Here is a 15,607-nt window from a genome sequence, read left to right as displayed (position 1 = left end):
CTGACGATAATGATGTACCTGCCATGGCAAACATCTGCGTTTGAGATGATACGATACAACTTTTCTTGCGAATCATGGCGGGCGATAAGTATCACGTAATTCTAGACGTATTTTTCTTCTTGTCTGGGTTGATGGCAAAGGGAAAGCAATTGAAGTTTATGGGAAGCGGTTTAGCCAACTACATGCCTTCATGACTTACTTTGAATGACCCTCGGGAGCATATCAACGAGTGAAGAACATGGGAGTTGGATTCGGAATTTTATTTAGTTAACCTTTTTCTTTCCCTCTGTTTAACATCTTCTTTTCATCCTTTTATCAATTTTCCCTTTTATTTTTATTTTTAGTTTTATTTTTTTCGGCAGTTAGTTTTAATGCTCGCTCTTCTTGTACATACATACATACATTACGATATCAGGCGTTGTAAATATAATTACCTTTGTCCAGCGCGAAAGTGTCTAGGATGCAGCGGCGAGCCCAAAGTTCAAGACCGGCGACACGGCGAGGAATGAGAGCGAAAATATTGGATGCACAGCCCACACACCCACACAGCCATAGCACACAAGTGGTTTGGGCCAACCCAGGCTTGGGATGACTTTTCTCTCCGTCGCTGCACCCGCGACGATGGATGAATGCCCAACCGTCGCATCGCTGCATACCGATTCGCCGGCTAGGAGAGCACCCAAGGCAGCGGCAGCAGGGTCGATAGGCTGGCAGGACTGGAGAGAACCGCCAGTATCCTGGTCTGGCCGTCTCACCGTCAAGTTGCGGTGACGCGCTTAGAGCCCAGTTGTGTTACACTCAGACCTTCAGATCGGCTTCTTGTCGCTCCCACACTCACATGCACACTGGATGCAAACTGCAAGTCACGGCCTGCTTGAATATAAGAGCGGCACAGATAAGATGCAGGGATGATTCTTTTCTTTTCTTTTTTCTTTTTTCCTTTTTTTTTTTTTTTTTTTTTAAATTTCCTCAGCTGCGTCGTGGTCAACTACGCCGGTGGTGGAGGACTGAACGATGTGGATGCTTTGGACAGTTGTAGAGTAGCCCAGGCGGAAACTGGAGGATGAATGTGGCAGACAGACAAACTACTAGCATAACTAGTTGACTCTGCTTGATAATTCCTGGGTTTGCTGGAAGAGTTTTGACGCTTGACGAGATCTGTTTGCCAGAGAAGTGAGACAGACGCCGTGATGCAACAGCGCCCAGCGCTGTGCACCGAGGAAGTTGTAGCAGATAACTCCAACTAGTTAACAGAGTAGCCGAACCAGCTGGACAGTCTGACAGACGACGGAGAAGCGTTGGAAACCCGGGCTGTTTCAACTTGCGTTTCATTTGGCTACGGAGAAGAATAAACCTTTCCCTTCTCCCGCTGTCGCTCTCTCTCTCTCTCTCTCTCTCTCCCCGTCCGTGCATCTCGACCCGCCGACAAACGTCCTCTCGCCCGGCGCCGCCCGCTGAATGTAACATGTAACTAACTAGTTAACTCTTTTCAACTGTTTAACTGCCGCAACGTACCTGTCAGGCCGATTCTTATGTAAGGTACACGCCGCGTTGCCAAAGAGCTGCCACCCGAGATGTTCGGCTGCCCGTTGAACCTGTATTAACTATATCACCCCGTTCGACGCCCAACGACGATCCCGTACTCAGACGGCCTCGCAAGGCCCGCAAGCCCAACTCTCCCTCCCTCTCTCTCTCTCGTTTCTTGCGCGCGCGCCCTCACTTTGCAGTTTCCACGCACCACTGGACAATGCTCAACCGGGTTCTGCGGCCGCCATCTCTTTGGCCAATCTTAGCCAGTAGAGGGAATTGTAAGTTGTAAACACGTAACAGAGTGCAGTCCTCCCTAGCGTCCCCTACTTTGGCTCTCGTCTCACAGCATTATGGAGTCCAAGGAAACCACTCGTCTTCCTTTCTCCTCCTCCCTTGCTTTTTGCCGCCCGCCTAGACTCCCAGAGGCCCGGTCAACGAAGAGCAGCGCCGCGCCATCCCTCATTCGGCCTCGCCTAGAGTGGACTCAGCGCCATTCACCCAGTGCCCAACTTTCGCTGTCGACGGATCAGGCGGGACCAATCCCCTAGGTACCCACCGGACTGGCGAATCCCCGTGCGGATGGCCGCCCCTGCACACGCCTCTTTTCCCGACGCTGAGCGGGGTCGCCTGCGAGGAACGAATCGGGGCTTGGGATGGGTGATGGAGGGACCCTCCCTGCAGGGGGGGGGGAGGGAAGAAACAAGGGATAAAGCGGGAAAAAGAAGTGGGAAGATTGGCAGAGAAAAAAAAGAAAAACAAGTAAAAGGAAAAAAATTATAAGAGGGCAATGGGAGTGAATCCCAACCAGTCATAACCCATCCCCATCCCACAGCTAAGAGTAAGACAGCAACGGAGCAGCGGACGAGGAGACCCCGGGGCGACTATCCGAATTGGGATGGGCTCTCCCCGGGGATGGGTATAAAAGGGGCTTCCTCTTCCTCCTCGTCCTCGTCCTCCTCCTTCTTCCTTATTTTCCCCAGCTCCAGCTCCGACCTGACCTTCGCCTCATCATCAGAAGCTTCTTGGACTTATACCCAAATACTATTGACCATCCCTGGTCATCATCTATCCCCTTCTTATCCTTCACTTCCGCCTTAGCCTGCGCTGCGCGGTGTGACTGTCTAGCCCCAGCATCACTTTGCTGTCTCCCCTTGATACCCATCCCACCACATACCCACCCCCTCTGTCCTTCCTGGCAGACATCTGCTGCGTGATACGCGCTGCCATTGATCTGCCGCGGTTGCGCATCTTTGCACTTTTCGGAATCTTTTCAATTCTACCAGAAAGTCAAATTCATCATGGCTACCACTCTCCGCCCCCATGTTAGCCAGAACACTTCGTCTCTCCCCATCAATATGCCCTCCAAGGCGCCAACCAGCGCAAGCTACTTTCCCATTTCTCGTGTCTCTGGCTCCCCACCGGAGATCTCCGACGTGAGCACCACCACCGGAAGTGCCAGCGATTTTGATGTTTCCTCCTCTGGCTATTCCGGCGTCGATGTCATTGACACTTTGAACGACCGCATGAGCAACGTCTTCGACTCTAGCAGATTGGACACGGGAATCGCAAAGCAGACCCAAATGTGAGCATTGGAAATTGCAATGAAACGGCCACACTGGACCGTAATTCTTTGAATCCCGATTCTGACGTACTCTCTGCAGCTCCGGCCAGCTCAACGCCAAGCAGCGAGAACTCCTCGAACTACAGGCCCTGATGCAGCGCCGTGTCAAGGGCGCACGTGCAAACTTTGCTGAGGGAATCAAAGCTGCAAAGGAGACGAAATCTGACCTCGAATGGACCCATAAGCGGATCAGGTGGGTTATTATCATTTTCTGCAACATTGCACTTTTCCTATATCTTGCCCCTCTCCGCTCCGCTCCGTGCACGGGCTTCCCGCTCCGCTGTCCTTGGCATCACGTAGAAATCCGAAAATCTCAGATTTCTCAAGGAAATTGCCCCTTTCATCTCGCCGTGTTCGCCGCTAATCACGATTTTGCAGCTCCATGAAGGCGAAGGCTGAACGAAGTCTTCCTAGCGAATATCGCTCGGCCCACACCAAATATGCGTTCGATGAAGACTGCTGAATCCTCAATATTGCACCACGCGTCTCATCATATTTTTCTCTCCTTGACGACTTTAACGAGTTATGGCTTTTTCTGGATATTCTTACTGTTGACAAAACTGTTCAGGATCCTGCGGCGTAATATTCTCGGTTCGATCCTTCTTTTCACATATCTGTATTTTTTCTGGGAGGGTTTCTCATTTGTAAGTTTGGAAATTGGGAGGGTTGGCTTTCTGCGGTCAGTTTTTTATCAGGTTTTTCATTTGTCGGGAACTTTACTGTTTTTAATTTTGCATATTTTGGCAATATACGAGCGTCATCCTTTTCAACCCCTCCGGGGTGTCCTTTTTCTCTTGGGGATATGTCCCCTCTAATCGAGCCTCTTAGGCCGTCCGCTTTTTACATCTGACCTCCGGAACCTAGGTATCCATGGACTCGTGGCTTTCCTCCGAATTAATGATGAGGTAGCAGAGGCTGTTTTAGCATGTCCTAGGCCCCGATATCAAGTCCTACACGACGTTCTGGATTTTCCGCTGGTTCAGACGTCGGTGCGCCCTGGATGAATCTTGACGACCTGCGATCTTTATTTGCACATCGCAAGACCACCTTCTCAAGGCCGGAAAACCAAAACATTCAGAGATCGTTGAGGTCTCCGGCAAGACTACGCCTATTTTTCCGCTCCGCCGCCTCCGCTCCACCCCCTATGGTTCTGTTGGCTTAGCTTGCCGCTTTTAGCGGAGGCCCATTTCCTTCTAGCGCGGGCGCGCTTAGCACCCAGCCAGGGGCCACATTTTTAACCGCGGGAGCAGGCCGAGACACCGTTTCTATTGGCTCCAGCTGCTCAGGGGAAAAACGGTGCTTGCCCCGCACTGTTGCGGGTCCCACAGTTCACGCACACCCCTGCAGATGGACGCTCCGGCCCAGCCCAGCCCAATGTGCTCGGGGGGGGGCGGGGGCGGGGGCGCGGGAGCGTGCGGCGGCGTCATAGGTCTATTTCTCCGGGTTCTGGTGTAGCTCGTGTAGGCCCCATGATTACGCCATATGGTCATCCGGATCGACTTGTAGGGTCATGTGGGTTATTGCCACGGGTTGAAAAGGGTTATGGGCACTCTGTAGCCATAGTCTTAAGGGACGTAGACGTCGATGTAGCCGGCGGTCCCGTAGGTGAGGTTACTGGGACACCGGGGAGTGTACAGCACGTAGCTTTTCTATAGGGGAGGCTGCCCCTATACCCGTAGCGTAACAGGTGCCTAACGAGCCGGGATATAGGGCTTATATTAAGCGTCGATGCTCAGCATTCCACCGTTAAATCTACCGGGGGGAACTGCTTCTCTTTAACACCCGTCCCCTATTTGCTTCCCCCCAACCCCAAAAGCTCAGGGGATGAGTGTGTTGTTAGACATGCCGGGAGCCGATCCTTAATTCGTTACTAGCTCACTCGTTAGTATCACATCCCTGAATTGTTTTACTTCTTCACCAGTCACGTTCCCGATTGAGCGCATCTTGTTTCACTCGAAGCATATCGCCAAGGACGCAGGGGCTGCTCTTCCGCGAGTCCTGGTCGTTGTGCGGACAAGGTAGGTCTACTGACTCAAATCATTGATTTGAATGTAGATATATCAAGATATTCCCGGGAATTGAGATGGAAATCTAGATGTCACAGCCCCAGATAGTTCTAGAGACCGTTCTATACCAAGTGTTTACAGAGTGACCATATCTATGATCACCTACTACCTCTATTATTACTACTTTGCCGGAATGGGGTTGACCAATTGTAGTTTATCAGATTCATTCAATCACAGTTACATACGTAGCTTTCGATTCTCGTTGCCTAAGAAACTGTCTGCAATGGGCTTATTATAAAAGAAACCCCCAATGCACCAGGACCAGCGCGCCCTTGCAAACGCACCAGCCCCATCCAAAGCACTCGATGAACAGACCGCAAAGCCACCCAAAGCAGGATCATAGCCCTTATAAACCATGTTCTTGAAATTGTGCGTGTCTCGCAATGTGTTCCATTTTGGTGTATATTACGTGTGACACGAGGGCGGGTTGAGGACACTTTAACTGCTATCCACATAAGCGAGAAGAAGCTGATGTTGTTCTCCTTGTCGCTCTCTAGCGTCTGCCTCGGCGACTGGGCTTGGCTGCTATACCTTCCAAAGAGGCTTTTATCACGCAACGGTGGTGTTCTCGGTATTTCCAGTTTGGGAGATAGGTCGGGTTCGATGTCGTCTGTGGAATAGGGATTGGCAAGTTGAGAAAACTTCCAAGAGAATAACCGTGGATGAATTGGTTTCGTGGGAGTGTGTGGCATGCAAGCCCGTTGGCAACTTTATATCTAAGCAGGTCTCCCCAAGACGCCGTCATCCTGGCAACACATCACACAGGCTATCGCCTGTACGTTGGGAAGGGGAAGCAGAGGCCAGTTGCCATGCCTCAAATGAGCCATTGCAGAAAGAGGAAGATACTGAGCTAGAAAGAAAAAAAGAGTAGAAAAGGGGGGAGGAGAGAGATCCCTTTATATATAGAATAGTAACAGTGTCACCAAAGTAGCACTCCCAAGGTAGCTGCCGGCAAAGTTAAATTCAGCAAAATCACTCAATAATTCTGCTTGTGAATATATGAGCGGCATATTCTTCACTCTCCCTGATTTCTCTATGGGTATCCAAAGGGTATTGCTTCACTGATGATGGAAATTTCCTCACGAGGCAAAAGCCCTTCGTGACAGATATCAACAATGAGCTTATATAGATAGGAATTCGAGGAATTCTTCCGAGGAACAACATCTTTCATAGTGAAAAGTCTTCAACATCAAAGGCACCAAAGAACCCAGAAAAGTGGCTAGTTAAGGGCTTCTTCTAAGAGCATCTGGCCAGGTGTGGTTGCGTGGTCAGAGATCGGTTAGTTAGTGACTACTACTAAAAGTTGTTAAGATTACCTCTCAGTGTATGACATTGAACAGTGAAACAGCATCCCACATAAAACAATGTGGAGGAAAACAAAACAGAAGTTGCAAGGTTGTCAAACAGGGCTTGAAGCTTAAATTTCGGATTAGTTAGTACCTAGAATCTAAAGTGAAAGATCCTAGACAATCTCCCGTTCATCCATTGCCCGAGCAATAACCGAAGCAAAACGCCTGGCCTTGTTCGTATCCTGCATAGCCGTTCCGATGCCAAGGAGGACTTTCTTAATCCCAACTCCGATAGTGCTGCTCTGCGTCATATCGCGAATTCCAGACAAGGCCACTTCTACCTCCTGGGGGGAGAACGATCCCGTTTCCTTCAGAATATATGCCAGCTCTTCATATGTGTTAACATTTGGCACGGCAATGTCAGAATCAAAGGAGTTGAACACATTCAGTTGCTTTAGCACCGACCGTTCAGCGGTGGTAGCAAGAATGAGCAGCCGGCGACCCTTGGGAGGCTGTTTCCTTAGCAAAACCATGACCGTCTGGAGGATCGAGTTGCTGAATCGAAGTCCGACGGGGACCCAGTCGATAATTCGCTCGATATTATCCATTACCACAACACTGATAGGACTCTTATACGCATCGTTGAATACCTTGCTCATATGTTGAATCTTCGCCATCTCATTGAAGCCCACCATATCCTCCGGGCTGATAAGCTTAACGAACGGGAAGTCTGAGTCAATGGCCATCTTTGCAGCCAGTGCGGTTTTACCGCTTCCTGGGGGTCCGTGAAGTAATACCGAGAATAGCTGGGTCGTCGACTCGGGGTCTCGGACCTGGTTGACAAAGAGTTTTCCTTCTTCCAGAATGCTATCGATAGCCGGGGAGAAATGGATAATGCCGCCATTGATACAACCTTCAAACTCTTCTTTCGACACACCAAAGGCAGGTTTCACCTCTTCAAGAGCATTCTGGAAATCCTGGCGATTGACTTTCATATTAACGACATCGTCACTAATTCCAGCCATTGTACCGATTTTGACATGTCGATTAAAGGCGAACGAGGATGCAGACTTGACCAAACCACTGATCTCTGCTCCGGAAAAGTTTTTAGTCAGCTGAGCCAGCTCAGCTAGGTCCACATCGCTATCCATAAGGTTACCCTCCCGCATCTTTTTCGTATGAATCTTTAAGATCTGTACTCTCCCTTTTTCGTCGGGAAGAGAAATTTCCATGTGGACTTCCAATCGACCGGGACGCAAAAGGGCATCGTCGATCATATCCATTCGATTGGTCATACCAATCAACAGGATATTGTTCAGTTGGTCAACACCATCGAGTTTAGATAAAAGCTGGTTCACGATGCTATCACCGACACCAGTACCACCACCGGCTCCGCTACCTCTTTGTTTGCAAACAGCATCCAGTTCGTCGAAAATGATGATGTGAAGTCCGCTCTCCTCTCCTTTCTCCCTGTACTCCTTTTCGGCATCGGCGAAAAGTTTCCTAACATTCTCTTCGGATTGACCGACGTATTTGTTCAAAATTTCAGGACCATTAATAACTTTGGGTTCCTTTGCATTCAACATTTTCCCAATCTGTCTTGCGATCAAAGTTTTACCTGTTCCAGGGGGGCCGTAAAGTAAAATACCCTTGACGTGTTGAATTCCCAGCTTCTCGACGAGGCCGGGTGGGAAAATGCGTGACGCGAAGGCTCTGCGGAAGATGGTGCCAAATTCCGTATCTAAACCGCCAATTCCCATGTTTTCGAACTTGAAATCAGGCTGGATAATCGAATTCGCAGCAGGTCGTCGGTTGGATGCTTTCAAATTAATTCCTGTTCTTGCATCCTTAAAAAAGTTGATTAAGGTGTGGCTGGTGAGTATGCCCCTTGACGTAGGATCGGACGATATTGGGGCAGACGAAGATGGCTTCTCCGACAGATCACCCAGTTGAACAGTTTTAACGGTCAGCAAAAGCGGAATACTTCTGTCATCCATGAGCACTATCTGGCCAGGCGCAAGGATTTGATTTTCAAAGTTCTAACCTAGTTAGTGCTGGCTCATTATTTGTCTGTGCTTAGAGGGAATACATACCCTGATGAAAACATTGGCAAGCTGGTCTTGATCATAGGGGATATCCGTTCGCTTTTTACCAGCAAATCCGACCTCCATATCCATAGAAGCAAGATAGGCTTGACTACCCTGACTGAAGACGTCGTATAGCTTGACTTCAACCATGTCTGTTAATGCCACTTGAGCCCATGTTCGTTGTGGATCAGACATGCTAATGTGTCCTTGAGGGAACCCTTCCAGAGGACGAGCTGAGAAAACATATAAGTTGTTCACTAGGACTAGTACATCTGATCCATCCCTCGAGGGAGGAATATCACGCGTGGAAACGGCTACTCTAATAGGGCACACAGTTACAATTAAGGATAAAACTCGAGGTGGGTGGGTGGCTGAAATGAACTTACAGGTTCCCATATGTGTAAGAATTGTCTGGGCTTTTTGCCGGCCGCAAAGTCCAAACCTGATCACCAGCTCCTCTGCTGGGTGGCATCATTCTTCCTCCGCCCGATGATGGGAGTGGCCCGGGAGCTCGGCCAGGAGGAGGCCCTCCATATCTTCTTGGTTCATTATATCCGTCAGTCATCACAATGTCATAATCACGCTGACGGAACGGTGCCGCATACCCTCCGCCCGTTCGAGGGTCTTGGCCATAGCCATCTGGCCGGCCCATTGGCTGGGAAGGCATGTTGTATCGATCGCGGGGCGGTCGAGCTCCATCGCCACCGGAAGAGCCGCTGGAAAAGGGATTCGGAACGGAAGGCAAATTACTGCGATTGAACATAATGTTGCTATATTGGTAACGGCTTCAGGAGTTCATGGGATTGTCAAGATAAGATGGTGTCTTCTTAACTCCGCGGGAAAGGCACGGGTCAACAAGACCAGTCAGTGTAGAGAACGGAACAAAACTAGCAGAGCAACAAAAAGCCTAGTCTATGGTTATTAGGTAAATCGTAAACTATATAAAAGTCTATACAAACGATGGCACGACAGAGATAAAAGAGGACTGATTCGGTGAAGCGGTGCTGTCTGGCCTGAAGCTCTCCTGGCGAACGACGGCATTCCCGCCGCCCACCTCCGTTCACGCCACGCCACGGCTGCTTAGTCATCATCGGGGCGCTGAAACCGCCGACGTCACAGCTCCGGGACGTGAAGCTTCGAGCAGGAAGACGCGATGTGCTCGAACCTGGTGGACCCTTCGAGACCATGCCTCTGTATGTAGTCCATATTGCTCCGCATTTAGAGTGACGACTCTTGCTGACTAGTATAATAAGGCACTTACTCGGAAAGAAATCATGGAATGTCTACAACAGAGAAAATATCGCAAGGGTTCGGCGGGATGAGGCGCTGGCCAAAGATCGAGAGGAAGAGAATGAGAGGCGCGAGCAAGAAGTTGTTGCCGAAAGGCGAATTGATTTCCTGCGCAACCAGCGCCCGACCTCTCCTCTATCACAACAGGATTTTTCCCGAGATATCGCGGCCACAAGGGCACCTACCGAAGTTAGACACCGCAAGCGGCGGCGTCTAGCAGGAGAAGATGATACCGACCGAGACATTCGGCTCGCTAGGGAAGATGTGCTTCTGAGAGCTGGGTCGAGTCGCGAAATTACCTCGCGCAAGCCGACGAGTAACGCACCGCTCGTTGATTCTTCTGGACATATCAGTTTGTTTCCGCGCAAAGCCGATGAGCGGCCTGGAAAGAACGACGAGGCCGAGGCAGAAGCAACTAAGGCCAAGCGAGAGTACGAGGATCAGTATACAATGCGCTTTTCAAATGCTGCGGGATACAAGCAGGGGATGGAAGCCCCATGGTATTCTACCTCACAGCTGGACCTTGCCACGCGGACACAAGATATTCCTGCCAAGGATGTCTGGGGTACTGAGGACCCCGGCAGGCGAGAACGCGAGAAGATGAGAATAGACGCAAATGACCCTTTAGCAGCGATGAAAATGGGCGTCCGCCAGCTCCGTGATGTTGAGAAAGAACGAAAGGAATGGGAAGAAGAAAGAAAGAAGGAACTTAAAGCTTTGAAACGGGCGGAGAAGGAATCGAGGCGACGTCGTCGCCGAAGATCTCGCTCGTATAACAGCCTGGAGGATTTTAAATTGGATGAGGATCCAGTTGATGAGCAGAAACATAAGAGAAAACGCCGCCCCCATAGGTCTCACAGGGAAACGGATCGTCCAAATCCAGGGCATGATTCAGATCATCGCAATGATAGGCGCTCAAACCACCATGAGAAGGATAATAGTAGAGTGAGACGGTGAGATACTGACATTGGGAGCTACCCGCCCCCTATATGGATGTGTGAGCAACAAAATTGTGCAGTTGGTCAGTGATCTGATCGAAAGGGATAACCCATACTTTTGTATTCTATAACAGCGATTTTTTATATCTATTTGACCATCACCTTTATGCTGAACATGTTGAATCATTTCCCATATCGCATCAAAAGCGAAAATTTCGAATGCTTGGGAACTGGCAAGCTCACTGCAATGCCCATTCCTGGTGAACCGGAGGCTCTTCATCAACTGCCCATTCGATGTCGATATCCAGTAAACGCGACTGCTCTTCCTTCTTTTTGTATCCAATTTTTCCCTTAATCACTTGACCTTTTTTCAATGGACGCTCTTGGTGTTTTCCACGGTTTATCAAAAACACCCCTTGCTGCCAATGGGTTTCTTTTCCATCAGGGCCAGTTGTAAAGGCCACATAGCCCGACTTCTTCATCTCGCCTGGAGTGGCATTATCTGCAAGCTTGCTTTCACAAGAAGGCATAAAAAACATGTCAAACCAAACAAGCCAACCATCCAAGGTGTCGGCATCTTTTGTTATAGCAACTTTGAACTCTTTGACAAACGTGAGCTCTTCAACTGTAATAGTGTGCAAAGGGAGAGACAAAAATAAAGCAGAATCTGCAACCATTGCAGAAGGGCTGATTGTTTGGATGAGAACCTCATCATAGACGTTCTCAAGCATGCCTGACATCTTGAATCCATAAACTGAATTCCAGAATGATATATGCTCATCAATGAAATCGGAATCTGCAATGGGTGCTATCCGAAGCGTCGCATGTGAAGGCACCATTAGTCCTCCATGTGCGAGATAGCGATCTCGGGCAAAGAGCACTGAGTCGAGCATCGCCTCAAATAGGAGACAGTATCCCATCCACTCCGAGACTATAACGTCAACTTGCTTTACAGGCAAGACTACTTCCTCAATTTTACCCCGGATACACCTACAATATTGAAGGGTTAAATCATAACAGTCTCGGAAGCGCTTTAGGGGTAACGTACTTGATCACGTCGCCGAATCCATTCTCATACACGATTTGGCGTGCTTTGTCGATGATATCTGAATTGTCAACGGCTATAACCATCTTTGCTCCGGCCTTTGCACAAAACATAGACAAGATCCCAGATCCGCAGCCCACATCCAGTACGACTTTATCCTTAAAGATACTTTTATTATCGTAAATGAAATCGCGGTAAGAATCAGTTCGAACAGTATCCTTTAACATCGATTCATGTATCGCTATGAAAAAGTAGTTTGTCAACAGCTTTTGGTAGATAATATTTAAGGAGAGGGTATCCATACTGTTATAGGCATAAGAAGTGAAGTACCCAGCTTCTGCATCCTTATATCTCCTTGTCTCGGTAACGTGCTCGTTTTGACTCTGGTTCGGAGGGATCTGCGAGCCGTTTTCGACTTCGCTCCCAAGCTGTTTGCTGAGCGATCTCTGCACCATATTCTTGTATTCAACGAACTCTTCCCGAAGGCGACTGAGCTCTTCTTCAAGATCCCTTATTCTAGAGGTAGGATTCGCGGCCTGTTGACCAAGGTCTTCGTCGCCATCCGATATATCCTCTAGAGTATATAGAAGCGCGTCATCTTCCAGCACTGGCTTAAGGTACTTGTCATCCTCAAATGGGGCATTGGACGATACATCCGGCTTGGTATTCCCCGATTGGACTTCCGACCGGATATAATTGACGAGCTTTATGCTCCCAAGGAAATCTAGGCCTGAAATTGTAGGATCTGCGTCAGCCATAGCCTTTCGCGACGATATTCCATTCCAGCTATTGGAGCTACACACCAAGCTCCTTCTGCACCTTAACAAGGTCGAAGTTGAAATTTTCTTTGCAGTGTTGAAGCATTGACCGGGTGTCTGGAAAGACCTTGTCGCTAAAGAGGTCAACGACAGGATTGACTTCTTCATCAGGCTCAACATCCTCCCATCCATCGTCCTTTGTGAGATCTAGACATTCGCTGGGACTCGATTCACTGGAGCTATCTTCGACATCGTCGACGGCCTCGCGAGGCCGAGCAGGAAGTTCGGAGTCCGTCATAGTCAAAACAAGACAGATATTCGTCTATATTCCAGTCGCGTAAAGCTGAAAGATCGTTGGACTTGGGTGTTCAGGCTAGTCGGTTTCTCTTCTGAAAAATTTCTGCGGCTCGCGACCTTCTACCTTTTTTACCTTCACCGAACGGAGTGGTGGGGCAGAAGCGCAGGCTCTCGACCCCACCAAAAGGGGGATAACGTCCAGCCGCTCGCGCCTAGCCGCCCTTTGTTTAGCTGCTCCGTCAGCCCACCACCACGGGGGTTACGGTCGTGGACTCCATCCATCAATTGGACGTTAACTCTAAGAATGCCCTTTGCACGAGGCTGGCTTCCTGAAATCCATAGACCAAAGACATGCTACATGCCTCCGTTCTAGATATCCGACTTGAGCTCTATGTTGATCCCCGCTCCGGGCCTGCAACCGAAGTTCGTGCGCTTGTGCCAGTATACTCAACAGGTTGCAACCCTCCTCGATGGCGTTCCTATTCAGCCGCAACAAGTCTCGGCAACCCGCAGAGATTGCGAAGACATTGAAGGACCTGCTGGCACGCTTGTGGCAGGCACCCGGGTCCCCCAAGGTAAACTCGCGGACCAAGTCAAAACTCCTCAAGCACTCTAATTTGGCTATTAGATCGAGGAAGATTTAGCAAAACATTTGGCACAGATAAAGTTGATGGTCCAGGGAACACAGGGTAATGTGTTCCGTCTTGTGAGAAACAGATGCCAGAATGCTCGGTCACTAACAATTCGCTGGTTGCAGAAGTTGATAGCCTTCCAGATCAAGTGCATCAGCTAATACAGGCTTTCATCCTTGATGACCTCCTCTACGAGTTGGCCCGAAGCATCCAGCATCTTCCCTTTGAGGCCAGAAAAGATACCCAGACAATATTTTCCCACCTCCTTCGTTTCCGACCACCCAATATCACCTCGACAGATCCCCCCGTCATATCTTATATTGTAAATAAACGACCGGAAATTCTTATTCAGTTATGTCACGGCTACGAAAACAGTAGAAGTTCAACGCCTTGTGGGACTATCCTGAGGGAAGCCTTAAAGTTTGAAGTGGTGACGGGGATTGTCCTATATGACCAGTCCAAAGACGAGGAACCTGCGATCAGGCTGAACGAGGTTCAACCTGGGACAGTACAAACAGGGGCAGGAGTATTTTGGAATTTCTTTCACTGGATAAACGAGAGCAGTTTTGAAGTTAGCGCCGATGCGTTTACAACTTTTCGTGTATGTTGCTAGCTGAAAATCTCCTTTCGGTATGATGCTTTCGAGCAATTCTGCTAATCTGTCGATAATAGGAGATTTTGACGAGGCACAAAGCTTTAGTGGCTGGCTACCTTGCAACCAATTTCGATCTTTTCTTTTCTACATATAACAACGTTCTCGTCCTCTCAGATTCCTACGTGACCAAGCGTCAGAGCATCAAACTGTTAGGCGAGCTTCTCCTCGACCGAGCGAACTACGGTGTTATGACGACATACGTAGACAGCGGTGAACACCTAAAACTATGCATGAATTTGCTCAAAGACGACCGCAAAATGGTCCAGTATGAAGGTTTCCACATATTCAAGGTAAGACTACACTTCCTACTAAATGGGCCGTTGACCTCATCTGAACTCTTGCAGGTCTTTGTAGCAAATCCAAACAAGTCTGTTGCGGTGCAACGGATTCTGATCAACAACCGTGATCGGCTCCTTAAATTCCTCCCCAAATTCCTCGAGGACCGAACTGATGATGACCAATTTACGGATGAAAAGAGCTTTCTTGTCCGCCAGATTGAAATCCTTCCCCCGGAGCCAGTTGCGCCTCGATAGAGGTTTCCGATCACCAACCGCACCAGATGGTTGCATTACATCTATTCTCTCTTTGGCTTTCGTTCGTTCATCTATGACTACGGGCCATAATTGAATATATTTTACTGGTTCGTGCGCTAATTGACTCAGTACCAGACTCGTTGTAAATATATAATGCGCCAGCGCAGGGGCATTTAGTAAACAATATCCAAAGCTCCCATGGCGGCAAAGCCGATAGCCGGGAACCCACATAGTACTCAGGACACTTGAATCAACCCAGAAGGGTTTCAGAATAGACATAGTTCAAATAGTTCTGACATCTCACTTATCACCACAAGCAAGGGTTCAGCAGCTGAAACAAATAAACCCATAAACCACTCCGTATCAGTATTTCACATATCATAGAATTACATGGCGCAACCTTCCTACATCTCCAGCGGAATTAGAATATAACCATCGAACTGAACAAGAGTGAAGCCTTTCCATCTTCTTTGCCTCTCATAGTTACCTCAGTTCACCGAACTTGAGAAGCGAGAACAGAGCGAGACTTCTTTTTGACCTCAGGTTACGACGGAATTTTAATAATCCGAGCCGACCAAAGATAAATCTAACCATAAAAGGTTTAGCTCTCTTGGCGCTCTGCAACTTTAAATAGAGGGTTTTTCTCGCCTTTCCATCAACATTGCTTCCTCTATCCATTCGGGTAAAAGGTCTTTTTTGAAGATCATGCTTCAGTACGAGGATGACCACCCACCATCCGCATCTGACGGCTTCTGAGCAGATCCTCTCCTTTGCTCCGCAACCGGCCCTGGCTGGTAGCATCTTCATCCAGGTCGTCAGCCACTACGAGCCTTTTTCAGAGCAGCAAAACCGTGCTAGAAAGTCTC

The 15,607-nt window shown here is 48.9% G+C and overlaps 5 protein-coding genes across 5 annotated transcripts; 3 read left to right on the top strand and 2 right to left on the bottom strand.

Annotated features, from left to right (window-relative positions):
- Positions 1 to 2,828: 2,828 nt before the first annotated feature.
- D8B26_002980 (uncharacterized protein) lies at positions 2,829 to 3,614 on the top strand (the record flags this gene model as incomplete). The annotated part of the gene is made up of 3 exons (XM_003068725.2): positions 2,829 to 3,112; positions 3,192 to 3,344; positions 3,530 to 3,614. 3 exons carry the CDS (start codon positions 2,829 to 2,831, stop codon positions 3,612 to 3,614), a joined length of 522 nt encoding a protein of 173 aa, XP_003068771.1.
- Positions 3,615 to 6,636: 3,022 nt separating this feature from the next.
- Positions 6,637 to 9,556, bottom strand: SEC18 (transport between ER and Golgi ATPase protein). The gene is made up of 3 exons (XM_066124008.1): positions 8,980 to 9,556; positions 8,600 to 8,912; positions 6,637 to 8,545 (listed from the first exon to the last, which is right to left on the bottom strand). Exons 1-3 carry the CDS (start codon positions 9,354 to 9,356, stop codon positions 6,680 to 6,682), a joined length of 2,556 nt encoding a protein of 851 aa, XP_065980083.1. The 5' UTR covers positions 9,357 to 9,556; the 3' UTR covers positions 6,637 to 6,679.
- Positions 9,557 to 9,778: 222 nt separating this feature from the next.
- Positions 9,779 to 10,984, top strand: D8B26_002978 (uncharacterized protein; the record flags this gene model as incomplete). The annotated part of the gene is made up of 2 exons (XM_066124007.1): positions 9,779 to 9,786; positions 9,847 to 10,984. 2 exons carry the CDS (start codon positions 9,779 to 9,781, stop codon positions 10,838 to 10,840), a joined length of 1,002 nt encoding a protein of 333 aa, XP_065980082.1. The 3' UTR covers positions 10,841 to 10,984.
- D8B26_002977 (S-adenosylmethionine-dependent methyltransferase superfamily domain-containing protein) lies at positions 10,974 to 12,922 on the bottom strand (the record flags this gene model as incomplete). The annotated part of the gene is made up of 4 exons (XM_003068728.2): positions 10,974 to 11,811; positions 11,870 to 12,107; positions 12,171 to 12,596; positions 12,670 to 12,922. The coding sequence occupies 4 exons, from the start codon at positions 12,920 to 12,922 to the stop codon at positions 11,061 to 11,063; spliced, it is 1,668 nt and encodes a 555-aa protein (XP_003068774.2). The 3' UTR covers positions 10,974 to 11,060.
- A 250-nt stretch (positions 12,923 to 13,172) lies between these two features.
- D8B26_002976 (uncharacterized protein) lies at positions 13,173 to 15,018 on the top strand. The gene is made up of 5 exons (XM_003068729.2): positions 13,173 to 13,496; positions 13,550 to 13,610; positions 13,679 to 14,154; positions 14,226 to 14,498; positions 14,553 to 15,018. The coding sequence occupies exons 1-5, from the start codon at positions 13,392 to 13,394 to the stop codon at positions 14,739 to 14,741; spliced, it is 1,104 nt and encodes a 367-aa protein (XP_003068775.1). The 5' UTR covers positions 13,173 to 13,391; the 3' UTR covers positions 14,742 to 15,018.
- The last annotated feature ends 589 nt before the right edge of the window (positions 15,019 to 15,607 follow it).

This window comes from Coccidioides posadasii, chromosome 2 (genome assembly GCF_018416015.2).
Source record: "Coccidioides posadasii str. Silveira chromosome 2, complete sequence".
NCBI lineage: Eukaryota > Fungi > Ascomycota > Eurotiomycetes > Onygenales > Onygenaceae > Coccidioides > Coccidioides posadasii.
The sequence above is the reverse complement of the archived record's forward strand: the minus strand, read 5'-3'. Positions and strand labels throughout refer to the sequence as shown.

Bases quoted from the DNA above. Each gene is read 5' to 3' on its own strand.
- SEC18 (XM_066124008.1), bottom strand. From the start codon at position 9,356: ATGTTCAATCGCAGTAATTTGCCTTCCGTTCCGAATCCCTTTTCCAGC. The intron at 8,913-8,979 runs GTAAGTTCATTT...GTGCCCTATTAG, and splicing joins TCTTACACATATGGGAACCT to AGTAGCCGTTTCCACGCGTG. The intron at 8,546-8,599 runs GTATGTATTCCC...TAACTAGGTTAG, and splicing joins TTGCCAATGTTTTCATCAGG to AACTTTGAAAATCAAATCCT.
- D8B26_002976 (XM_003068729.2), top strand. From the start codon at position 13,392: ATGGCGTTCCTATTCAGCCGCAACAAGTCTCGGCAACCCGCAGAGATT. The intron at 13,611-13,678 runs GTAATGTGTTCC...CGCTGGTTGCAG, and splicing joins GATGGTCCAGGGAACACAGG to AAGTTGATAGCCTTCCAGAT. The intron at 14,499-14,552 runs GTAAGACTACAC...GAACTCTTGCAG, and splicing joins AAGGTTTCCACATATTCAAG to GTCTTTGTAGCAAATCCAAA.